At 49.5% G+C, this 26,097-nt stretch overlaps 5 protein-coding genes across 5 annotated transcripts; 3 read left to right on the plus strand and 2 right to left on the minus strand.

Annotated features, from left to right (window-relative positions):
* Positions 1–246: 246 nt before the first annotated feature.
* On the plus strand, positions 247–897 carry TGAM01_v202897 (hypothetical protein; the record flags this gene model as incomplete). Its single annotated transcript, XM_018810676.1, has 1 exon — positions 247–897. The coding sequence occupies one exon, from the start codon at positions 247–249 to the stop codon at positions 895–897; it is 651 nt and encodes a 216-aa protein (XP_018656125.1).
* A 303-nt stretch (positions 898–1,200) lies between these two features.
* Positions 1,201–2,323, plus strand: TGAM01_v202898 (hypothetical protein; the record flags this gene model as incomplete). The annotated part of the gene is made up of 3 exons (XM_018810677.1): positions 1,201–1,453; positions 1,513–1,671; positions 1,857–2,323. The coding sequence occupies 3 exons, from the start codon at positions 1,201–1,203 to the stop codon at positions 2,321–2,323; spliced, it is 879 nt and encodes a 292-aa protein (XP_018656126.1).
* Positions 2,324–7,104: 4,781 nt separating this feature from the next.
* On the minus strand, positions 7,105–10,410 carry TGAM01_v202899 (hypothetical protein; the record flags this gene model as incomplete). Its single annotated transcript, XM_024549085.1, has 8 exons — positions 7,105–7,414; positions 7,626–8,095; positions 8,197–8,750; positions 8,824–9,111; positions 9,165–9,506; positions 9,568–10,089; positions 10,162–10,206; positions 10,287–10,410. 8 exons carry the CDS (start codon positions 10,408–10,410, stop codon positions 7,105–7,107), a joined length of 2,655 nt encoding a protein of 884 aa, XP_024406200.1.
* Positions 10,411–18,488: 8,078 nt separating this feature from the next.
* On the plus strand, positions 18,489–19,571 carry TGAM01_v202900 (hypothetical protein; the record flags this gene model as incomplete). Its single annotated transcript, XM_018810413.1, has 2 exons — positions 18,489–18,771; positions 19,186–19,571. The coding sequence occupies 2 exons, from the start codon at positions 18,489–18,491 to the stop codon at positions 19,569–19,571; spliced, it is 669 nt and encodes a 222-aa protein (XP_018656352.1).
* A 2,711-nt stretch (positions 19,572–22,282) lies between these two features.
* Positions 22,283–25,529, minus strand: TGAM01_v202901 (elongation factor 2; the record flags this gene model as incomplete). Its single annotated transcript, XM_018810414.1, has 5 exons — positions 22,283–22,848; positions 22,929–23,016; positions 23,099–25,239; positions 25,307–25,443; positions 25,510–25,529. The coding sequence occupies 5 exons, from the start codon at positions 25,527–25,529 to the stop codon at positions 22,283–22,285; spliced, it is 2,952 nt and encodes a 983-aa protein (XP_018656353.1).
* Positions 25,530–26,097: the final 568 nt, after the last annotated feature.

Consider the following 26,097-nt stretch of genomic DNA (forward strand, 5'->3'; position numbering starts at 1 on the left):
CTTAGAGGCAGGCACGCCCGGCGACTGAAGCCTCTTTGACATCATTTGCACATAACGAGTAAAGTCAGCATGTGGCAGGTAAGACGGAGGGGTTGAGGGGTAGCTGCTCTTTGAACTCGGAAGAATTAATTTAAACCATCTTCTCCTACAGCTTGGAAGTCTCAACAAAGCCAACGGTGTCAACTCCTCCAATCTCTACATACCTAATCAATCAATCTACAATTGCACAATCAACACTACAACACAATGGCTGTCCCTCCCAAGTTTGCAGGCCACAAGCTCGAATTCGCCCCGCCGGCCGCTTCAAGCTCGTCGGTCCCGCGCGCAACTCACACCTTTGAGCTCTACCTCGACTACTGCTGTCCCTTCTCTGCAAAGATTTTCAAAACTCTCACCACGCAAGTGTTCCCAGCCATTCGCGAGAACTCCGTCTGGGCCAACAGCCTCACCGTCGTCTTCCGCCAGCAGGTGCAGCCATGGCACCCCTCTTCGACGCTGATGCATGAGACCGGGCTCGCGGTGCTGCGTCTGGCTCCCGAGAAGTTCTGGGCGTTTAGTGGCGAGCTATTCGCGGTGCAGACCGAGTTCTATGACATAAGTGTCGTCAATGAGACTCGGAACAAGACTTACCGTCGCCTGGCCAAGGTCGCTGCCAAGGTTGGTGTCAGTGAGGACGAGGTCTACAAGCTGTTGGCCATTCCTGAGAAAGCCGGAGAGGACGGATCGCTGAACAGCGGCAATGCCGTGACCAACGACTTGAAGGTTGTCACCAAGATGAATCGCCTGATAGGCGTCCACGTTACTCCTACGGTGGTTTTTGATGGCGTTGTTCAGGATACGAGTTCTGGGTGGACGCTGGATCAGTGGAAGGAGTTTTTCACCAAGAACATTGGTTAAATGAGGACACCAAGGCGAGATACACACAAAGATAATAGTATTATACTCAAAATAAAACAATGGCACTTTGACTTCATGAAGGACAAAAAAAACAAGAAAGGATGTGATCGAAAATCATAAGACTTATAGACACACGATGGTAGGTAGCGATATAGAGCTCTCTTTAGTGGCAGCTCTTTTATCGTTATCGCGGGGTGGACCAATCCGGTCCTCCAACTAGCCTGGACAAAACCGCCATCCATCAACTACATGCAGCCACAGCTTAATCGAGCTCTCGATTCCAACAAGAGCTCACAGCCCAGCATGTTCTCATCAAGATTATGTAGTAAAAAACCATTCACCCCATTTGCCAATTTCTCATCGCCATCCGGCCTCATCAATCGGCAAAATCTCATCCGAGCTCGCCACCTACGGCTCATTGAAAGCAAATGTCTCTTCCGGCGATGCTACGCCCAACTACCCAAAAAGCCCATCTCAAAACCGAACCTCCCAGCGGCTGAACAGGCCAAGCAGCAGGCAAAAGCCGCCGCTGCTAATGCTGGGTCTAAGCACTATGGTAACGACCAAATTGACCATCTTCTATCGTGAGAAATCTGCTAATGATGATGAGGATAGATATTGCTGAGAGACTGCTCATCTATCATGCGGGTACGGGGAGGATAACGTTTCTGGCCATGGTCAAGGTGACGACGCTGTTTCTTGGGGCGTTTTTTACGTTTGTTGTTGTCCCAGGATATATCAAGGCGGAGAAGCCAGAGTGGGAGACTATAGGAGGTGAGTTGCTGTGACTTTGGACGTGTTATTTCATCAAAATCTCCCTTGTTGAGGCTTCATCTTCCATACACCAACCTCCTTTGCCCACCATGAAGAGGCTATATGGTTGGTATCGGCACTTCATGCTTTCTCTCTCTGTATAACACTATTCTGAACCAAGCTGAACATAGCTGACCTTCCTCTAGTTGCCCTCTGCGGCCTCATCCCTCTCATTTTCGTCGCATACACCACATCCCCCTTTGTCACTCACATCTACATCCACCTCCCTCCAGCCGCACGCACCAGCCGCCCAGTCCTCGAGCGCTTCATCCACAGCGCTCTGCCCCCCTCGACGGAACTTACCCTCACAACCATGAGCGCCATCGCAAAGCCTCGCTACAGCACCATGCAAGCAGGCCACCTGCGTCCGTCAAATCGGCGATTTGGCATTGTAAACTACGTGCGAGACGCCGAGGACGCCATGGCAGAGAATGAGACGAGGAAGTGGTACAACTTGCGGGCCATGACCAAGTTTGGCGTGCAGGAGGTGAGGACGCAGAAGAAGAAGGCTAAGGGGAAGAAGAGCAAAGACTTGACCGAGGCGTGGATTTGGGATGCGTTGAAGGATAAGATTGAGAAGAGGGCGGTTGTGAACTCTGGCAAGGCGGCGTAAGAGCTACATGTATGAACGTCAAGTTGTGAAACTCTATTGTACATTACTGGTTAACCAAAGCCACAAATGATGATGCCTCTACGCGACGACAATTTCTGGAGCCCATCTCATATACCTTATATAAAGATGCCTTTGAAGCCTATAAAACTCCCAGTTTACAGACGTCGTCGTCTATCAATATACCACTAAAAGCCTACTACAACAGATACTTTAACACCATCTCACCTATCCACCCAAAACCCATCAACCCGAACGCTAGAAACAATCAAGTAACATGTCCGTGGTCCCCCATCAACGGAATGCTACCCGAGCCGCATGAACGTCTATACTCCATTCCACTGCGCATCATGCTCAATGCCTTGGTTATTCTTAGCTAGCAGTAGCAGTGCTAAATTCTTAGTGTCTGCGATGAGATTCTTAGCAGAATCTGGGGAAATGCAATTGCGATCTGCGCTGATCTTGCATAGACGAGGCCTATCGCTCCAGCACGATTCAATGAAGTTGTAATGCTCTAGCTTGAAAAGACAAGGCTGCAGCCCTGAACCATATGAATTGCGAGGTTTACAAAATGATAGTCCCCATGACATTACACAGAGACAATTCTTCGTTCAATATTTACCCTGTCTCTCCTTTCTTTCTTCCTAGTTGCTATTCTGCTTCAATACCCCGCCAAGTCTCCTTCACCTCTTCACCTTTAGTTCTGGAGCATTTCCCGTTTCCAGTACCGAGGCTCACCTGAGTCTGAGTCACCCGGTGCAACCCTAAAACAACAACAGATGAGACAACTATCTGTTAGTACTCGATAGTACCAATAGTACGTAGATACTTTGTAGGGACGGATAAAAAAGCGAAGAAATCGCATCCCCAGTCCCTTCATCACGCCATCCCGGTCCTCCAGCCCAGCCAAAATCACAAGTATTTTCCTGTGCCTTGGCCCCCCTGTCTCTCTCCACGTCTTTCTTTCTCTCCCTCCCACATTCACATGTCAAAAAGGATTTTTGTTTTCTCTTTTCTGTTTCTATGTCTGTCCCTAGTTCCGCAGCGCAAAAATCGCCAAGCCACACACTCCCAACAAGCCTCGGCATTTCGCGGCGCACACCCCCTCTCTCGCTTCCCCAAAATTATCGCCTTTATTACTTACACACACACTGTGGCGGATGCAGCCCCCATCCTGATCGTGACTCTATTAATTAGCCCGCCCTAAATCCTCGTTGGCGTTTATCACGCATATGCATGCACATGCCGTACATACATGAGCTCCTCCAAAACATGCAGAAGCCGCAGTAGTTTTGAAGAGAAAAAATACGGAGCAGCGGTATATTATCCAAACAGCGCCATCTATAGACCAGTTCCCACACGTACATGGCATGAAAGGCGCAGTCCATCACACCGCATACATATTCCGTATACGCGGCATGCACAAGTATGCTGTGTAGTTGGTAGTAGTCATTCTCTTAGTCTTATAATAAGCCGCAGATTAAAACCAAATACTACGACTAATAAATTGAACGATAGCACCAATGCCGGATCCGCCCACACCTCCTTTTCCAGTGGTATCTGCTGCTTAGAATCCACATTGAATATCAAAAGTCCATGCAGGAGAAGAGACAGGGAAAAAAAAAGTCAGTTATTGTTTACATATTTACATATAGCCTAATGTAGCCCAGTTGATCCTGAACATCAAAGCATCTGGTTCAAATGACTTGTCTGAACATCTTTCTATATCACATAGGTTTCAAGTGGAAAGTATTGGTATCTGCTATATACGTCGGCAGTTCTAGAGGAAGTAGGAGTCTTTCTTCAAATACTTAAGAATAGACCCAAATTGATCAAGAACACAAGTATTTTACGTACATGCTTTCACACATACGACATCGGATGCAAGCTTGTAGCAGTATGGCAAAGCATTTTACCGCCCTTGTTTCCAAATATAGCCACAAAACGACAAGCCAAGTCCCAACAAACCGCTCCTCGAAGGATTCAGTACTACCTCATGTATGCATGTGTGTACGTACAATCACATTGAAACCCTTGCCTCTAAACCAAACACACGCCACCTGAGGGCCCGCCAGCGCATTGCTCTGATCGTGGATTCTTAATTTCTGAGCTTGCAGTCTATCAACAAGTTAATGAGCTGGCAAAGACAGTCATTTATGATAAATAATTATATACAGTAATTGCCACTGGCAAAACAGAAGTTGCCGCAATAAAAGCGGCGATAATGGGAAGAATAGATGCCGTCTTCATATTAGATTTGAAGCTGAGGTTACTGTTTTTATTCTAAAGCGGCTGATATGGAAATTGAAAGCCTCGAAAGAGGCATGAAACCTGATTATATAGCAGCTGCTTTATTGCCTACGATATAACTTTTAAGAATCATCAGTCTTAAGTCTTGTTACAGGAGGGCAGTCATGGACTGACCCGGCATTATAATGCCGTACAACTTACTGGGATTCAAACTCTTAGCCTTAGAATCTCTATATACTTAGCTAAAACGTATGGAACCGGCACAACACCATTGCCAGCCTTCTCATGGGAAGTCTAACACAAGCCTATAGTATAGGTAAGCAATTCATCTTCTACAAGCTTATTCAGAAGCGCTTTTCAGCAGCAATCATAGGATTTGCCTTCAATGAGTATCTCCTTCTTTTACCATAGCGAATTTCAGGCTAAAATCACTGCTTAGAGCTAGGCGGCATAGCAGTAGGTATTTTACCCATCAAACTCCATACGAGTCCAATAGATCCCTCCTATCTTCCTACATGAACTAGATAACATCACACCATGTTAGCACACTCAGAACATTTGTACTAGATTACCTCACTCCATATCTCTTCAGCCTACCATCCAAGCTAAGTCACAAACACAGCCCTCGTGGAGAAAATAAAAAAGTTCCCCAGACCGGGTTCCAGTTCAGCGCTGCTAGCGCTGCCCACTTATATACAAGTACACCAACTTATCAATCTCCGATGGGTCCCCCCTCATAAAAGATTCGTATGCATATACCCATAGGCGCTATCATGATTGTTGTCTCTGTTTCTAGTCATTGATTTGTAGGTTTTACGAGCAAAAAGTCTTGCATTTACTACCTATCACATCATTTTCTTTCAAGCCAACCGGATCTCAAGGCTGAGCTCTTTGCCCACACACACACACGCCCCTTCCCCTGGCCATCTTTCCCTGTCCTCTCGCTATATTACAAGTAGACTAGTATTAGGCACTTGGTGTTCTTGATCTGCCTTCTAGACTTCATCCCGTCACTTAGCTTGAATCACCAGTAACAGGTCACTATCCCATCTGTTTCAGCTCCCAGTAGCTGTTAGATATACAAAAGTGCAAAGCCACAACAACAACAAACAGCAACACACCTCATCTTTACGAAACAACATCACCTAGTTCTTCATCTCATCACCCACTATATCAGCGGCACATCGCGTGGCAATCCCAGCCTATCCGTCCCGTAGATAACAAAAAACAAGGATCATGTATTTTCGGGGGTTCCAACATCCGCCCGCCCGCCCGCTCGTTTCTTTTTTCGTCTTAATTAACCAACCAACCCCCTCCCAACTTTCCTCGGCATTATTTCGTTGCAAATTCCCTTTTCAGCCCAAGCGGAGAAAAAGGAACATCCCCACAACGATACTTGGCTCCTGCGGTAGCTACAAGTTCTAAATCTAGGTCCGCGGATTTCTTGTCGTCTGTACGGGCATTGTCGTAGTACCTAGTATGAAGACGTGGTAATAACAGTTCTAATAGTAACACTCCCACATGTCTTTTGACATGGATTCACTTCGTCACAGCTATGCTGCACTAGGTACACTGTGCCGTGAAACTCCTTCATCCTGATATCATAACATACAAGCAGTACCTAGGTATCTCAAGCCCAAACATAAAATCAAATCATTTAAAACTCATCCATCCCAGGATCCACTCTTCGCCTAAAGGCCACCCTCCATTGTCTCATACATGATACCGTAACCAAACAGTTGCTTTGCCATTGCCTTGCCGTCTACTCGTAACCGAAAAAGAGACTTGACTACCTTGAACATCGCCCATAACACCAGTGATATACGTACTACATGCAAAGCTAATATCCTGCATTTCTCCCCCATAGCCAGCTAGGACTCCGACACTTTGACGATGCATCGGGAAGCAAAAAAGTTTGAGAAGAGGTTTCGAATCGACCTGCAACGCCACCAATTCTGTCCATCATAGATTCATTAAGGCCCTCCGCCAGCGTAAGCCCGCAGGGCATAGCCGGTTATCAAATATCGCTTTTGTTTTGCCGGAGTGCCGCCACTCTGTTTTTATATATCCAACTGTCCGCACCCCGTTGCACCTCCCTAATCGTGATGGAAATCACATCCGTATTGTTAAAAAAAAAAAAAAGAACCATTCAACAGAGCAAAAGAGCAAAAAGGAGCAGAGAGAAAACAAAGATCAGTAACAAGGGTGAAGAGAAAATTAGCCCAATAGCTCCCCTTTTCGACCAGTATAAGGTAAACATCTGCGGAAAACAATAAAGCATGGGGGAAACAAACTATACATGGCCGTAAGAGGAAGAACAGAAGAAGAAATTAATAGTAATTGTATCGTAAGGAGCTGTGTGTCGCCGTATTTCGATTGAGGCGAAAGCTGAGGAATGGACCCAGTAACCAACGAGCCCTCGGCTGCAGCTTCCGAGTCCCCAGTAATCGCGGCTGGAGTCGATTTCGGAATCAAGAGAGTAGGGAGTTAGGAAGCCAAAGACCAGCCAGGCTCCTTTCGACGAATAGTGTCCGCTAGCGGCGCTTCATAGCTGGAGTGACCCCATCGTAATCCCACGAGCGCTTGAGGCCGCCTTCGTACACGTTGGCTACAGATTCCTGCCACATAGCGGGCGTGACGAAGTTCGGCACAGGCGCAGCCGCATATTGTTGTGGGGAGATGCTGTGTTGTGAGCCGGGCGGCAACGAGGAGTTTACAGCCTGAATATCATCAAGTGAAGGAATTTCGGGTGCACCTGAGGACGAAGCAATGTTCAGAGAGCTGGCCGGGGAAACAGGATTGGGCTCTGTATGAGCGGGCGTACCAAATGTGGTGTTCCATTGTCTGAATGTAGTGTTAGTGCATCGGGATTCGAGTATTTATAGAATTAAACAACGGGGGAAAAAAAAAAAAAAGGGGGGGGGGGGGCCAGATATTAATCCCAAACACACAAGGAAAAGCAAAGGAAAAGAGGAAATCCAAATTTCCGAGCATGAAATACCACATAAAAAAGACAAGGAAAACAAAACTCGATTAACGCTGGGTAGCGACTTACTCAAAAATCTTTGCAGGATTCCAAGTGGGCTGCTCCGGCATGGTCATGTTTGGTGGAATGCCGGGGCCAACCGTTTGTGGCATCATAACAAGTGACTGTGCAGATGGGGAGTCACTCTTACTGTCCAGACCGCCGGTAGATATTGGAGGTGATATGGGATGGCTTATATAACTGACTGTTTGGGTGCCGCTCGTATCCAGAACTTGTTCCATAGAACCGGCGCGCTCCATGCCACGGAACGCTGGGGGGCTGGCACTATGAGACGGATGTGGGCTTCCGTATGGGAAAGATGGCTTGAGAACAAAAGGCTTCCTAATGTCAGCGGAAAAGGCCTCTCGGACGGCGTCGACCTGTCTTCGCAATTCCGGCATAGGCCACGCTTCCATCACCGTTTCCATAATCCGCATGTGACGGGTAAAGAATTCTCGTGCGTCCGTGTGAAGATCGGGATCTGGAGAGACAATCGCCACCTATTTCGAACAGTCAACTTTCTGAAAACAAAAAAAGACAATTGCTATTTCCTGCGCATAGTATAAAAGTAAGGGGGATCAAAAAAACTAGCGCGGCTTACTAGATGAAGCACAATGCATGAAAGTCCAGCGTAGACAGCCAAGCTAAACCCACGCTGCATGCACTGCAACCCCATGACTCCGAATGAGTTGATGACAGCCTCTTGTAAGCGACAGAGAGCTCGGGCGGAATTATAGCAGATCATCATGTGGTGTTTCCATTGAGCTTCCTGTGTAGTTGGATCGAAGAACGATAGCTGAGGTCGGTGGAACAGGATCAGAGTCAGATAGTAATATGAGTGAATGTTGCCGAGGAACGGTGATGGCAGCCAGGGCGCCGAGCCGTCCGGTGGAAATGTGACACTCAGATCAGCAGGAATTTCTGCCAAAAACTGGCTAAAAGCGTGGTCCATTTGCTGGAATTCGGGATCGATTCCCCAGTCCTTTCTGTTCTTTAAGCGCACATAGATGCTGGTAATCTTGGCAATATTTCGCACGTTGCGAGCAAAGTAGGTAAAGTTGCGCGAGATGAGATATTCGGCGTCGTCTCCACCAGGAATGGGCTTCGGCACGTTGAAATCTACAGACTCAATGTCCACAGCCATGTTATATCGACCTGGAATGACATGGTGAGCGCCGCCTTCATAACATGGCATCACTCTTTCCAGTATAAGGTGTCAGTCACTTACCTTGAGGACCTCCCACCATGACCTCGCAAATGAAGACTGTCTGCCAGATCCGCGTTCGCAGCTGGCATTCAGTGGGGTTGCTTGCATATTCGCAAGGCCGCCCGGCTTTGTGTTCCTCATAATGCTCCTCGAGTCCAAGATCCTTGGCCATTTGAACGCACTGCACGACGGTCATCCACGAGCGGTAGTAGTAACCTCGCTTCGGCGCGGCCTCTCGGGCCTTGAGAATCATTAGTAGTGCTTGAAGAGTGCTAAGTCGGGGAACATCCATAAAAGCATCGGCATGTCCTGCAGACTCGTATTAGTACCGACTAAATTCGATTAAGCAATACAGCACGTACTTGATGCCAAAGCCAGCCACTGTTGGCCCTGCGCTGGCTCATCTGCCAGCCGTCCTCCAATGGCAAATAGAGCCTCAAGGATTAGGGGAGAGATGGAATCCCTAGCAGTAGCCCATTGGCGGTAGAACGTTGACCGGTTCAACACGGGAACATAGGGATGGACGTGGGTAAAGTAGAGATCAAAGTAGTGGATCGCGTTTCCGTCATCCGGCATCAGTTCGGGTGGGATGCGAATCCTATGGCCGGCGCCGATCGAGATGGGAGGTAGATTTCCGTAACCATCGTCTTCCTCAACAGCCGGATCTTCATGTCTAAAGGACGTCTTATTTCTCAGATAGGGTGCTATCACGGTGTTAGTCAGCAATTTGAAGATTACGTCTGCAGATTTGAGGCATCGTCATACCGGTTCCAATCTCACTCATCTTGAGGCCACCGAGGAGATCTGCTAGGTCTTGCCCCTGATAGGAATCAGAATATGCACCCGGTGAAGAACCCTGCTGCGACGACTGCTGCAATGTAGGCGGCGTTGGGAATGCATCCTGAGGCGCGACCTGTTGGTCAACCAAGGACATTGGCGGGGCAACTGCGGTGTAGTGAATATCGTGCTGAGGCTGCGAGGCGTTATATGGCATAGTTTGGAAGGAAGCCGAAGCTGCGTCAGGATAGCCGGCCTGCGGCGCATAGACGTCGGACTCTGGCTTCAGGGCAGCTTGACCCTGTGCGTGCGGTGGCATCGCCATCTGTTGGAATTGGCTTCCGGAAGGGACAAAAGTCTCGTATGTCGTCGAATCAGCGGCGCCATCGTAGCCATTTGGTCGAACGCAGTGAAGTTTAAGTCGGATACAGGCAGAGCAAGGCCAGGTATTTGTAGTGGCCGCATCACATTTGATCTTTCGGCGTCGGCAGCCTTCGCAAGCTCTCATCACTGCGAGGAAACGGTCAGTCAAGTCGATGCGACCACGGTGAAGCTATACCGCAAGACATGATCGAAGATTACCTTTGAGTCGCTTATGGCGATTGTGCTCATCAACAAAGACATAGTCTAATTGGCGTGTTAGTTTGCGATTCCAACCAAATCATTCGGTATCTTGGGTTGATCGTAATTGGGCCGGCTCATCTCACTCTTCTGGGTCTCCCTCTGGGGGTATTGCTGAGGCGCAAACGTATAGCTGTTCATGCCCATGGCCTGGGCGTTCTGGGACTCCTGCGGCAGGATGCGCCGCACAGAAGGGTCGGTGGAAGACATGGCAGAGAAATATGCGCTCCAAAGAATCGTGTGTCAAAGCGAGTGTTCGGTCGATCGCGTGTTCAGTCGACGTAGGTATAGCAGCGTCGAGATCGTGACCTCATGGGACGTTGGCCCTCAAAGTGGCGACCCCCGGCGCCTCGGTATGTTGTCGCGGCAAGGTGCACTGCACAGCGCCCGCAAGATGCAATGTCGAAAGGCCGAGAAAGACGCTCAGAATTCGGAAGCAACGGCGAAGTCGTTTCGACGAGTAACACGGCGGTCCAGACCAAATCAAATTACAATCAGATTCACCACTTGGGCCGCAGCTGGAGGCGGCAGTTTTGTAGGCTTTGGTGTATAGCAAAGTCGACTTTGTGATCGATCCAGGCTGGCAGCAGAAGTACAGCCAGAGGGGCAGGGCGTTTTAGCGGCAGGAAGCGGACTTTTTGGGGTTGGAGCCAGGAAACCCAGTTGGCTGCGCTGCGCTGGACAAGGGCAGGCGACGTGGGTGGTACCAAATGGGAGGAGGGGTTCGCCAAGGGAGGGGGGCGTGCAGCAAGTTGAGAGCAAGGAGACAGGGGCAAGGGGGCTTTGGTTTGGCTTGACTGCGGTGGGCTTGACTCCTGGCTGGGCTGTTTGTTGAAGCTGCGTGGAGGACTGGAGACTGCACTGGGCGTTTCCAAGGAGGCACCTGGGCCCAGACTTTGGGCTCTGGCGGGCGAGGTACGGCCTGCTGCTAGAGAGCGCTGGCGCTGACTGGGTGGGCGGCACTGGGCGGCTTTGGGGCTAGCTGCGAGCCTTTAGTGCCCGCGCCTGCTGCAGTACAGTGTAGCTGTGCCGGCCCAGCGGTACCTGCTCTGGAGAGTTACAGGTCGTTGCGCCGCGCTACCAGGCCGTGTGCTCCTAGCGAACAAGTACCGCAACCTTGGGCGCACGCGACAAGTGAGCTGATGAAGCCCCCGGCTCGTTGTACCGCTACCTGCGTGAGCTACGTTAAGCTTGGGAAGGAATTTTTGCCTCCATGTCTGTTTGGTCTCATCCATGCCTGCCAGCTGAACCCGCATCAGCCACTGTGGGAAACGCGGATTTGACGGATCCGAAGGTCGAGACGGAAACCCGAAATGACGGACGAGTAAGTCGTGGCTAGACACACACCTCGAGCCGAATCATATCATTTGTGAGATCAATTAATCAACCAACGCACACTGCCGGTGGGAGGACCTTTTTTTTTTTTTTTTCTCAAGTACGGCAGGTAATGTTCCTGTTCAAATTTTATTTAACGTACGAGTATGCACAAGAGTATTACCAACGACTTGCAGTCGAGTCAAGGGGGGCAAATGCTGCTCAGCCAGTAGCTGATGATAATGGCCATGCTCCCAGCAGCTGGTGTTGCGCCATCTAGGGGGCAGATGCCAGCCAAGCCAATTCACTGGCTACAAAATTGCAGGCAGGTGTTTGAGGCGAAACCCTTGGGGTACCCGCGGCCATGACATGATGGAGCTTTATACGCATCTTGGCGCTTTGTAAACATTCAATGGCTCGCTGCAGCTCGATCTCACGGCTCGCGTTTTCTTCTCTCTGTTCGCCACCAATGAGCCGATCAGCCGTGTCACTTTTCTGGAACCGTTGAGCATGACGCACAGCTTATAGGAACAGAGGCTGACTGCCATGCCAAAAGACAAAAAGCATGTGTCCACCTTCAGTAAGCAACGTTGGCGAAATGATTACTACACCTAGATAGCATCTCGTACATTGAAATCTACCTGCTCCTAGTAGCAGGTTCCTCGTTGAACGGTAGCATTCGCATCACAGTCCAGCTATCCAGGCCGACTATGCTCGTATCTTCGCATTGCAACGCACTTTGTATGCCAAGGACGATCGCTCGTAGAGTGGAGCGATGGCCATTATAAGGGTGAGCACTTATCCAAGCTGAGTTCTTCAGGAGGCGTGATGCCGGTAGCTTGGTTGCTGGCCTTCAATGTCCTCCGCATGCTCCGGATGGAACGCATGTCGCAATGTTTTGTTTCTCCACAGCTGCGTAAGGCTGGTGCTAGGGGCACACGTCAAAGGCGCATAAACTGCACTTGCATGACAATCGGCCGTTGAACAGCTCGTGGTTCCTGGTGGCGGCCCCCAAGATTCAAACAAGTAGGTACATGTCCGTAGCGCGCGTCCGAACGCTTGGGGCAAGCGGCAGCTCGTGGCTATGTATCGATGTCAAGCGTCATGCACGTGGAGTTGTATCTACGTGTATGCCTTATCGCAGCCATCGAATACGAGTCTGCTGCGCCCCTAGTGCATTTGTTTGTCAAGCTATGTAACCCTTGAAGTGAATATTCATGTTTGGTATATAGATGTGAACTGCCAATCAGCCTAAACATTTCCGGACTTTGCCTCTCACAAGCAAGAGTCAAGAGAAAAAGGAGAGAGAAATAAAAGACAAGCAAGGAGCCCTGTTGCAATAGCAGAACGTAGGAGTAATGCCTAGTATGGGAACGAGTTTTAACAACTAACCCCCTGGGCCTCGACAATGCTAAGGCTGCTCGAACACATGCCTCGAGACATGGAGCTTCTCACCCATGTGCGTGATATGTATATCATGCCTCAATTCAACGGATAGATCTCGAGAAAGCTTAAACGTTGTTAGTTTAAACGGCTGCTACGACAAGTACTATGTAGTAAGTACCTACTATTATGATACCATTGTTACAGCAAGCAGCTGCCCGTATTGTTAAGATGCATGTGCAAACTGAGATGCCATCTTGAAATGGCATTACAGAAGACGCCCTAGTACCAACAGGGAAACATACAACAGCCCAATGGACGTTGGCAGTAGCTTTTGCAGGCATCAGCTTCCTTTCCAGGCCCTGTGCGTCTCTATCAGGTTTATGCACGAGGTGCCTGTCTGCAGCATGACAAGGTGAAATGATTGGTTGGCCATGTTAAACAACAGGGAACGTCCAAGGTTCCCTGCGCTTCATTCAGCACATGCTTGTATGGGCAAGCATCTGGCAGGTACGTACCGCCTGACTAAGCCGGCTTTTTCGCACTTTGCACTCTACAGTACGCCAGACAGACATTCCCTCGTGGCAGAACTGCTCTAGCAGCACTTTGAGCTCGAGTAGCGTTTTGGATGGAGTGCGGCGAACCGCTAAGTGCACTAATTAGCCCAGCCCGACTGGATTTCCCCGCCGCGCTTGGATCTGTAGAAACTTCTACTGCCCAGCAGTGTGTCTGATGCGTATTAGCACCGCCGCAAGAGGGAAGATGGCTGCAGCAACATGTGCTCCTACTGCATCTGCCGAGCACTACTTTGGTACTTGGCGTCTGGTGCGTGCAGTAGTGCTCGTGCAAGTACCACTGTGCTACACCATGCTGCGCGCGCACCAGCAGCGGTGTCAACGAGCGAGCTGTCACTCTCCTAATAAGCGAGAGGGCCCCCAAAGTGCTCCCCCCGCACACGAGAGTGCCAGTCTGATGCCGCTAGCACGAGCAATCAGCGCTCCAGTGCAGATCCGGACTAGCCTGGTCTGCACATGGAAACGCTGCTCTTGACGCACAGGGCTAGCCCTGCCCTTAACCGCGCGGGCCCTCCAGAACGAGCAAAGGAACTTTTTGCGTGTCGTACGCGTACAAGTCAAGTCATCTGCAGTTGCAATAAAGGCGTTTGTGTCTGATTCTGTTAAAATAATGACAAGGCCAGTTAGACGCCGTCTAAAGATAGCCATTGTTGACTTTGCGAGGAATGCGAGCACTTACAGTAAACTGGGATAAAATAGGCTACCTGTTGAGTACCCAGCGATGATACCACCTAGCAGTACTCACCGCATGTACCTGGTCCGTAACCCTCCGTGATCTTCGGCAGCGGCCGGCTCGGTCTAGATGACGGGGGTGCCAAGAGCGAGAGACGGAAAGTTCCGTCTCCCAGCTATGACCACCTGCGCACAGCGAAACCGCCGCCAGCACTCACTGATGGTACGTGACACTGGCTGATACGCAGGATGCAGCAGACTCTGGGAGCTGAACAAGTGACGGACAAACGACGGACAAAAGCCTATTAGCTAGCTTAAATGTTGCATCTAGACTTACAAGGTCAAGCCATCTTGTGGCAAATCTCTCATTATTACTGCAACGAGCATTTGTATCAACCGCCTCGTCTGTTGGTTGGGTACCTGTTGGTTGAAACTTACCTTACCTACTTTCAACCTACGCCACCATTCGGAGTCTCTCTCGCTGAATTGTGATTAAGCGGAATTTGGATCTGACGAATTGTGGCGCATATACGGTATCACTTCTCAAAAGTAATCATGCCTACCTGTAACACTTCGCCGTGGATTGAATTATCTCCGCGGATATTTCTAGGTAGTCGTTTCTTCCTCAATCCCTTAACTCCGCATCTACGTCAGGGAGCAATAGCGAGCAAACAGAAAGAGGCAGCAAAGGTCAAAGCAAAAGCGACTGTAGCAATGCTCTAAATGGCACCGATCAGTATGCATGGATCTGCTATCAACAGCTCCAGGTGCTACTTTCAGACGCAGCATTGACCCAATAGCGCAGGAAGCAGTTCCAATTGGCTCGTTGGAAGTGAAAGATGATTTCATGGGATCCTCCTCCAATCAAGGGACGCTGCCAATAGAGAAGAGAGGACTCAAGCAATCACTGTCTGCATCTGGCACCCAAATAGGAACTTGGTAGGCAGCGAGTTGCGGGACTTGGGGCCCCATTAATATGGGTACTGCAAGATTCGTTGCGTACGATATTCGGTCCTTTGATCCCGTATAATGAGACAGAGGCTTTAGTTGTATTTTCCAACATGCCCTTTTCTTGCCGGATATACTTGCCGCTGAGGATCATCTTGTGTAATGACATCTGTGCCATTGTCATACTGGGGCTAAGAAACAAAAAAAAGAGAAGAAAGACGCGTTTTCAGCCGTTCCAACGCAATAGATGTGAGAGGGCCATTCGGCCGAGAAGCACCATGGGACCAAACAAACATGAACAAATGTATAAATAGATTAAGCAAACGGATAAGGACAAATTCTCAAGGTACACACCGGGGATATCTGAGATGAATTACGGAGTACTGCAAGTTCCACCATTCCTTCCTTCGACATCCCTTGCAAGCCGGCTTGCTTGTTCGACTGGAGTTGGCGATCCTGCGCAACGACTAGCGCAGCGCCTTTTTACAGAGCTGCAGATCAGCTTTTCGACTGCCATCCCCATCCCACAGCGCGGATGAAGACCATTGACCAATTCCGGCCATTGCAAAGAGAGCTTCGGCACTTGGGCGCAGCGGGTGGTGGGAAGTGGGAGGCGGGAGGTGGGTGGTGGCTGCTGCTGGCGAGTCGCTGCTGCACGGCATCGTCTTGTCCATCCCTACCTGCGAAATGCAATGCAACGGCTTATATTCCGTACTCCGCGATGCTATTCCTACATTTACTTGAATTATCTAGCTGCCTACGACATCCTTTTCGATGCAATCCTATCAACTAAAGGTACTGTAACCAATCCTAATACACATTGCCAGAGCAGCAAGGAGGTAGTCTACCTATCCTCTTACATGCTTCCTTGTCACTGCTCGAGTCGTGCTACAGCTCGTGCGCCCTTGAATCTTGCTCAAGAGCCAATCATTCGCATATCACACTCTACGTCCCACTATTGGTAGATGTCACATAGAACTGCCGTGCCTGCTGCATTTAGGTATTACTCAACCGATAGTGATGGCGCTCTTCACGTTGCAAGCAAATAATTCTTCCGTCTGCTAAATCAGCATGCCCAGGCACTGCAATTTACTGTAATTTACTCTAGGGATCCAAGGCCACCCTTCTAGCGTGTACAGAGCTTCTAGAATGATTTTGCTGGGGACGTGCCGAGGCTCGCAATGAGCGAACAGGGGTACATGTCTGTAACGAGCGAGTCAAGAACCAAGACCCCCTCAAGCTCGCAATTGATTCAATGGAACGTCAGCACCCAGTCGCAACGAACTCCAGTGTCACCTCTATAAGACATCACATCAAGGTATGCTGCAAGGCCTTATTGTTCTCTGACTCGCCTAAACTGATTCGGCGAGTGCAACTCTGGTTTACAAAAGATATTCCTCTCCTTTTCCTTCTAATTTTTTTTTTTTTCAGCTCGGATGGCCAATCATGCTGGATTAATTATCAGTCCATGCAAAGTCCGCCTTTTCGGCCGTACTTTTTAGCATCAAACTTAGCTGCCAGCCGATCGCGTCATCGCGGGCACAAAGTTCTGCTTGCCCGTCAAAGTCTTGTCGCACCGCCACGACCAAGACATCCCAGATGCGCAGCACTAAGCCGCCACAGCATTAAAGGGCTCATCTCGCTTTTGAAAGTGTACTCTACGTATTGATATGGTACAGTAATATGGTGTTAAATACAAGATAGTATACATCTAGGCTCGCGCATGGCGGCTAGGGACTGGAGCTTCTCAGCATCATACAAGTATAGTCGTATTTAGGAGCATTCCAAGCCTCCCAGCCCTACTGATAGAGGGGGGGCGAAAAAAGGGGGGGTGGGAGTTCTAGGGTGTGTAGCAATTTTGCATGGCCTGCGCGGTGGGAGGCATCAGACAAGGCAGAGGCAGAGAAAACAAGGCCAGAGATGCAAGGCTCGGTGACCAAAGCAGAGGCGAATAGCACCGAAAATGCGACGTCTGTGGTTATCACAGTCGCAGGCGAGGGTAGTGAGGGTAGTGAGGGTAGTGCGTGGCTCCAAACTCCGATCGTTTTATCGCCTGAGCGTTCCGTGCCATGCTGCAGTAGCAGAAGAGCCGCTTTTACGATTGCGGAATACGACGTCGATGGTACCGTTGCTCCTCTTGCTCTCGCTATCCTCATCCTCGCCTCCATGGGCATATACAGAGGAGGAGCCCAGACTTTTCTACTTCGCGACAAAGATACAAAGATCCCCTGCAGTAGTACCTCGATCCAGCGTCAAGCGCGCTTGTGCGTGCTTTATATCCAAGTATGCGTGATGTGGTGTTCTGTACAGTATATATGGCACTAAGGCAGCCTCTTAGTGCACTGCAACGCGCGAGACAACCTCCAGCCAACATCAACATGCACATGCAGCATGCACTTTCACTTTGCGAGCTTTAGCGTCGAGCAGGAGCGCGATGGAGCGCGTCCCCCTTGCTGGCTGAGAAGGATCAAGTCGTACAGCAACAAACAATGCCTCCCATGCAGTCCAAAGGCTCTCGCAGGTCCAGCGAGCCAGCTCATTGATCGCTTAGCAGGTGACGGCACCAACCTACAGGGATCCCTTCGTCAGTGCTGCGTTCTGGACAAAGAGAAAGGTCACGGCGAGTTCAGCCCACGGCAAGGTTGCACCGCAATCCCTGCTAAATGACTCTCCAAGTCGCATCTCACTTGACTAAACATCAAATTGATTCTGCGCCCAGAGTTGCAGCCCCAGATATTGCACCTCCTTGCAGGTGGCTTTTCGATGGAGTCGTTCCTTTTGCCGTGAACAGGTACGGATACAAGCGTAGGCTATGCACATGCATTTTCATTTTATATATAATTTTAACCAATGTTACACCTCATTCTTTCGACATGCTCCACCTGGGTACAGTAGCATCAATTTTGACCTATCTAATATATGATTAATCACAAGCAAAAGCCATCACTCAAGATATCAGTGCCTTGATACCTTGATAGTACTAACTGGAAGCAACAGGCGGTACAAGTTCCTGGCAGTTGGGCTCTTTCCACGCTACGTACCCGCTAGCACCGATTTTTTGGCGCAGCTTCTGACCGCCTGCCAGCCCGCAAAATCGTAAATCCTATTACTAATGGCCAGAACCTCCGACGAGTTTAGACGTCTCGACAATCTCCAACCTTGCCTCCACAAACACCCCCCTCTCGCCAAAAGGCCCTGTCAGTCGTCGTCTCTCTAACCAGCCGGTCGATCGCCCCCGCGTCAGACCCCGAGATTTTTCCTCAGCACGTTTTTCGTGTTTGGTAGTGACAAACACCACTATAGACCGCAACACTTCTATACGCCTGCCCTCTAGCCCTCGCAAATAGCCCTCGCAAATAGGTGCTATCAAGCTTCATCCATCAAACTCCAGACAAGATGGCTGCTGCGGCTCTGGACAATGCCAACCCCATCATTCTGAGCGCCTCGCAGCTCCCAACCCGGCACAGGCGGTCCGCTCCGCGCAAGGGCCCCGACTGCAGATACTCAGACCTGATCCTCTCCAAGCCGTCGTACATGTCTCGGCCCTTTTTGCAAGACGACGATGCCCAGTATCAGCATGATACAGCGGCGGCCGTGGCTTGGTCCCGCTTCGGTTCCGGCGCAGGAGGTGCAGATGACAATCTCTCGGCTGAGGCCATCGATGAGCAGGAGATCTACGGTATGATTGCGACCTCCAAACACGTTACACCCTTTGCAAGCTTGGCTCTCCGCCATAGCCTTCCTTCGTCCTTCCTCTTCTCCTTCCTAGCTGCTTTCTCTTCATCCGTGCTTCCAACAGTGGCTGTTCGGCGTTTCAAAGTGAGCCCCGATGTGGTCTCCCCCTGGCATGCCAGACCCGTTTTGTACATGTCATGCCACTCTCAATGTCTGGGGGATTTGCACTACTGCAGTTGCTTATTCCGTTGAAATGAGACGATCACAAGCAATAGAAATTCATTGGGACAGACTCGGCAGTTAGCTTTTTCGACTACTGTGTCTTTCGAACGCCATGTATAATCCGTTTCACATCGAATCCGTTTGGCACCATGTGTCGTTGGTAACATTTGGTATTTACACTAACATCCACTTACAGATCTTATTTCCAATATCACGGACCCTGAGCACCCTGTCTCCTTGGGCCAGCTGTCTGTCATCAATCTTCCCGATATTCACATTACTCCCTCTCCGGCTCTCGGCGTGCCAAGCCCAAATACCATCGTGCAGGTCACCGTTGAGCTAACCCCTACCGTCACCCACTGCTCCCTCGCTACCGTGCTTGGACTTGGCGTTAGAGTCCGGCTGGAGCAGGTACTCCCCCCGAATTACCGCGTTGAAGTTATTTGCAAGGAGAACAGCCACAGCCAGGATGATCAGGTGAACAAGCAGCTTAGCGACAAGGAGCGTGTTGCGGCGGCTCTGGAGAATGACTCGCTAAAGAGCGTCTTGGACAAGATGCTAGAGTCTTGCATAGATAATTAAGTCGCCCAATTTCGAAAAACCCACCAGCCAAGACTTCTCTACGCCGCGCATTGGCTAAAAGCGTGGATGCTCGTGCTCGTCTGTACCTCAGTCAATCCCCTGCGCTCTTGGCTCGTGACACTACGTCAACAGCCAACACATGGCTTTTAGTTGATATGAACCAGGGTATATAAGCTAATCTTCACGGAGCCAAAACGTCAGCATCATCCAAGAGGGCAACCGGGAAGCTTTGACCACGGTGAGAGGCCCTCCATGCAGCGCGACTGCAGAGTGTGGTTGAAAGTCGCAAATCGCTGCCTAGAAGTAGCAAGTCGATACCGTTACAGCTACTGCTACTCTACGGCGCCCGATGGAGTAAGACATCACGCTCGCCAGCATTAGCCGTCGCCAAAACGGGAGGTTGAACGAATAAACTTCCTGCGAGTAAACCTGAAGAAGGCGAAAATGCGCACCCCCCACCCCAAAGGCGCTCCCACTTGGACATGCGACTCTCAATGATTCCATACAATGAATCATGTCGACTTTTTCTTGTTATTAGCGGGAGTTGATATAGGCTGGTCAACTTGTTTCAAGTTACCTTCCTCGGTCATGGTGCAAAAGTTGCGCTTCTTTATTGTTGACTCATCATGCAGTAGTAATTGTACTTCTAGTAGCTAGTAATACTACACCAGCTGCTATGATAGGATACCCAGAACGTCACCTCTTCTCTTACCGTACTATGAGTACCAGGGATGGTAATATGGGGGCCTGGCGCAACTGGGCCTCTTTCAGTAAATGTGGGATTTTTTCCTTACTTCTGTCTATGGAATAGGTCTTGGATATCTAGCACACGAATTCGGATCCGAAGAAATCTCCGCAGCCGGCAAAGACGAGCAAGTTTGCATATCCCGTGGACGGCAGTTCAATCAGCCCAGATGGTAACCCATTGTAACCTTGGGACTAAAAGTGAGAGATAACGAAGGCTCGCAAGGATCTGGCCAAGATCTGAGGAGGACGCCGAAAGCATCGGATCAGCCTGGTATTCCAGAAGCCAGGGCTGCCATTGGCTTACTGCGGCTTATGACAGTGCTTCCGGAGGATTGCTGCCTTTGGGCCTGCGTAAACGAGCGCTTCCTTGCTGGAAACCAGGATCGTGGGATATTTGCCGCAATCGCCGACTGAACATGCTATCAAGCCGACAACGCGCGTACTTGGGATTACACGAATGCTATAGACTGTTGCCTCATCAAAGTTGTCCTCTCTTATACTATCCAAGCAACAGTGAGACACAATCTTGTCATCGTTGATCGTAAACTAAACCAGAGAAGTTACTAAGCAGGCCCAGGGCTTTGACTTAAAACCCGACGGGAAGTTCAAGTTGACTCGTCATTTCAAGTCAAGTCATGCCATGTCTTTCCAGCAGCCAGACAGAAAAAACAAAAACCAAAGAGCGTTTCTTTTTTGGCGTCAGCATAGGAGCCACTTTTGACCTCGTGAAAATCCTACAAAAGGGGGCCTCATGTAGGCATTGCTAGAAATGTCAAAGGGAGCTGCTGTTGGCTCTTATCCTAAACCTATCAACCCTGCTACGCATGCCTATTCTTGGTCCAACGTATTCTCCCTACCTAAAACTACCTAAAACTACTACTATATATAAGTACCTATGTAAAATCATCCTTCCGGGATGTGCTTCCTCCCACCTCGTGCAAATACCATTACTGGAACTACTAGGTACCACGCCCCCCTTCGTAAGGATTTTAGCGCTGCTGCAATCTATTCCCTATTCTGCGCTGCCTGTTCCTCCTTTGGGGTAGCTGCGTTTATAGCAGCTTTTTTCCTTTGCGTCAAGGTTATGCGAATTTATTACGTCGTAGACCGCTGACTCGTAAACTAATCAGTCGATGTTTTCTTCGCTCTCTTTTCTTGTTCTTCTCTTCGCTGCCTGGCATGTGGGGTAAAAATCACATCGCCGCTGTTCACATACAATTTTAAAGAGCAGACCGGTGGTGTTTTCTTTACCCCCCCTCCCCCCCCCCCTTGCCTGGGTACAGTATTGAGTAGGTGCTGTTACAGTAGGAGAAGGAGATGCATATCAGTAACCATTTCCCGTCAAGGGATGTGGGGGGGGGGAAGAAATGGAGCAAAGCTAGAAAGAAAGAAAATGCCGTACATACACGAAGTACCTCCTCTTACGTGGGTTGCATACAAGCTTTCTTTCCGTGACAGATCGTTCCTCGTTTCTGTTAGTCTATCAAGAGCTGATCGTCGGCAGTTCTCCTATGTGCTCCGCAGTTTTCTTCTTCTTTTTCTTTCAACTCTTTTTGCCCGAATTGAACATGGGGAGTCTTGTTGGTTCTTCTGGGGGGGGGGGCGTATGAACAGGCAAATAGCTACTGTACCATGGGCCATTCTTCCACCAATCATGAGGGGGTCCAAATTTACAGCCTCATTTACAGACGGAGACATTGCTCTCTAATTGTGCCTCTTTGATGTCTTTATTAAATTGATATCTAGATTTTTACGCTTTGCCATCGAATATGCTACTTTAGAAGCGGTTACCGCTCAATTCCTTATCTCTTTGTTTCTTCCTTTTTATTTTGTCACACCCGTATTGTTGGCCCCTAACTCTGCCCTGAGCTCCTTACTCAAAATATACAACGACATAGTAGCATCAACAGCGTACATGTAAATAAAAAAACACATGTGATAGTATTAGTATAGATATGGCCGACTTAGATATCGCCGAGCATTCCACTCTCCATCAGGCTTTGATAGAATTCCGGTTCCAAGAATGTCTTGACGCTGACGTCTTCGCTTAGACCCTTTCGCCGTCTGGTCTTGAGCACAAAGTCTCGGGCTGTAGCCTGCGCGGCAGCAGGTTGGAGCGGCCTTGTAACCTGGTCTCTATCAAGCGGATCACCAGGGATGATGCTCCAGCTGTCGAACACCAGACTGACCATGGAACCACCTTGTGTCTTGATTCGCAAATCTGTTTCAAAGCCAAAACTGTCAATGACAGGAATGAGGCCATTGACACGATAGAGGGGTGTGCCAGCAACAGGGCCATCGGACAGGACGTGGCCTCGGCGCCGTGCAAGCACATTGTAAACCTCCATGTAAGAGTCTTCGGGGCCAGTGACAGAGACGGTGTACACAGGCTCCATGAGACGCGGAGAGGCCATCAAGAAGGACGAGTAGCATGCTCTTCGGGAAGTGGGAATTATTTGGCCACCACCGCGGAAGATGGCCTCGTTGGCTAATACCACATCCGTAACTTTGAACTTGGTATTGCGGATGGCTATAGCAAGGGTGTCAGCAAATACTGATTGATTACTACATCACGGGACAAATGTCGGAAAAAGAGGGTCAAGCACATACGTTCTTCACAGAGGGGGCCTTCACGAGTAGCCCAGCTGAAGCCTTGCCTTATTGATTCTTTGACTGTAGTCAAAAGTTTCTTGTCAACCTGTGCGCGTAAATAATCATTAGCAAGATATTCCAAAACAAACAGGGTGGCTCTCTGCAGTGGGAGTTCCATATCTACTTACTTCAGTAGGTAAAGTATCGTCCTGGAGAATGTTTGGTCCCATCTCATCAGGACCAAAAGCCCAGATACTTCTTGCCGCCAACTTGTCCCAACCGTGCTTTTCTTCGAAAAACTTGGCCGTCTTCCGTATCGGATCTCGTATTTTCACGGCACCGGTCTCAATGTCTGTAGAAATACCCTTCTCCAGTTGTTCCGCTACCATGGTAATTTTGTTCTTCTTGTTCGGCGTGATGGCGTAACACTTTGTTGCTGAAGTTTCTACAACCGTTTCACAGAATCTTGTTACCGGATCTGATATTTTGATATCCATATCGGCATACAGTTTCCGTAAATCGTGCAGAACGCAGTCCATGTAAAGCTCTCCGGTTCCCAAGACGACGTGTTCGCCAGACTCCTCCACTTTTGTGTTGATAAGGGGGTATGACTTTTGGATTTTGCGAAGTCCGTCAAGCATTTTCGGTAGTTCGGAGGGATTGATGGGCTCGACGGCCACTTTCAGGACGGATTCGGTAAAATGAGCGATGGGTCTGAAGATGAAGGCATCCTCGTCATCTTCCAGCTTGGATGGTACGATTGTCGCAGTTTTAACGATGGAGTTGTCGATGCCTCCCAATAATACCAAGTTACCCGCCGGGACACCATCTGTAGGGATGTTGTATCTTGTCTCTGCGATGAAGACTTCGCCGATAGAGGCTGTCGTCATGTCTTCTTCATCATCAAGAGAATAACCTTCGCCAAGGACTCTCACGGTTGCGCCCGGACGAGCAGTGCCGCTTAGAACACGCCCGAAAGAGTAGAAGCTTTTCGCATCAGAGGTATTGAAAAGTTTCGAGACATGAACCACCAGGGGCCCATCTTGGTTGCATGTCTGCATCGACGTCGCCACCTTTGTGTCCAAAGGTCCAGTATAGTAGCGCTCCAGTAGTCGTTGTGCTCCGTCAGCTGGAGAAGGAATGTGCTTGACAACCATGTCGACAAAACCGGTTGAAGGACCAAAGAATTGTTCGCATACCAACTTCAGGATGACATTAGCATCGGCTTTATATTGTGACGGCTTCAGCTCGATGCCAAGCGAAGACAAGACTAATTTCAGCTGTTCCGGGCTGTCGCTGATGGAATGTGTAAAGATTTTGTAGATGGGTTCAAGAACGAAGTGAACAAATGACCGTGCTGATCTGTCTTCAGCCGGTTTGCGAGTAAAGTTTCGCTTCTTTGGGTTGTAATAAACGTCTCCCCACAACCGCCTAGCAAACTCTTCTGTGTTGATATCGCCAAAGGTGTCTGTGTACATCTTAGCAAAAGAGGGCAGTGTGAAGCACCATCCCATATCTGTGCAGGCGAATAGAACATTGCCTTTCTCAGGGCTCAGTCGCTTTGAAGCCGCCTTGGTCGGGACGGTGTTGGCAATGACTGTGTTGACTTCCTCTACCACGTGCTTGAGCTTGAAGTAGGCGTCCTTTGGCGGGAGCTTCAACTCCAGGATCAGGCGATCCATCTTGTTGATGATGAGTGTCAAGGGAATATCTTCCAGCACGGCATGCTTGATGATTTGCTCTGTATTGATCTGGACACCCTCAACCACGTCGACAACCAGACATACACCATCCACCAGCCTAAATGCTGCTGCCACTTCATCTACAAAGTTGACATGGCCAGGGGTATCGACGATGTGAAGCAGATGTGATTTTCCCTTTGTGCTCTGCAGAACAAGGCTCATCGGCGCAGCCTTGATGGAGATTCCTCGCTCTCTCTCCAACACGTGTACGTCGGTGTATCGCAGCGCCTCGTCACGCTTCTTGCCGACTCTCCGATCAAGCCTGTCGGTGATGTCATGGGTCTCTAGGACAAGCATGTCCATGAAGGCGGTTTTTCCGTGATGCAAGTGGCCAGCTAGCGCAATGTTCCTTGTTTGCTCGGGAAAGTTCATGAGATCTGCCATGAACTCGCGATCGAAAAACACAGGTGGCAAGTCGACCTCTTCGATGTTGAACTTCTTCTGCTCGATCGGCGCAATGATGGGCTGTGTTAAAGGTTGCGCATCCACCTCTTCCACGCGCGTCTCGACTTCAGCACCATACACCTGCTCAGCAGTGGGGTAATATTGTTTGTCTTCGTGAAGGATGACGGCATTCGACGGTCCATCTACCCAAGATTCAGTCAGCTTTTTGGTCTCTTCTGCCACTCTCTCTGAATACAAAACCAGGCCTACCATCAAGCTCCATGAGCTCTTGCCCAGTCACACTGGGCGCCTCCTCTTGCTCTTCATCGTATGCATAGTCAGCCGCCTCATCTCCAGCCTCGGACGCTTCTTCGGACTCAACCTCTTCGCCGATGAAGTTTCCGAACCTAGGATGAGCTTGTTAGGAGCGAATTACGTTAAGCTGCATGTGCGATGGGGATTGGGAAGCTCACTCGTCATAGAGGTCATCCATTTTGTCACCAAAATAATCCAAATTACAAGATCAATGGCGGGCGACAAACTTGAAATGCTGAAGACACGGGTATCGTCGCAAGTCGCGTGTACTTGCGATACCGACCGCCTGCCTCGCACTAAAACGGGTCCCCAGCAACTTTTTTGCTGCAAAAGCTTGAAGAGCTTATCACGTGGTGATTGCAAGGCTGAGCGAATCTTATCTTATCACGATCATTGGGTGGAGCCACTTGGCAGTTTTCTCGGATTAAGATACTCCCATATCCGGACCCATCGAGACCTCTGTCCGATATCGTGAGCATTTGGTTCCTGGAAGGTACGAAGGTTAATCGCTGTGGGGTCTTGCTTTTAGAGGCAGCATGTACTGGGTACTAGCACTAGCAAACTCGCTTTTCTCTGATCTTAATACTTGATGCGCTTCAAGTTGGCTTGTTTGGGTCAATCAATAAGATTAATCTTACACATGCGCATGTACTAATCATTATTGGTGATTACAATAATCAAGTTTATCCCTGTGACGAGCGCCATTGTGCTATCGGAAAGGATCTGAAGTTTACGGATACGGATAC

This window comes from Trichoderma gamsii (assembly GCF_001481775.2).
Source record: "Trichoderma gamsii strain T6085 chromosome Unknown Scaffold_7.2, whole genome shotgun sequence".
Lineage (NCBI taxonomy): Eukaryota > Fungi > Ascomycota > Sordariomycetes > Hypocreales > Hypocreaceae > Trichoderma > Trichoderma gamsii.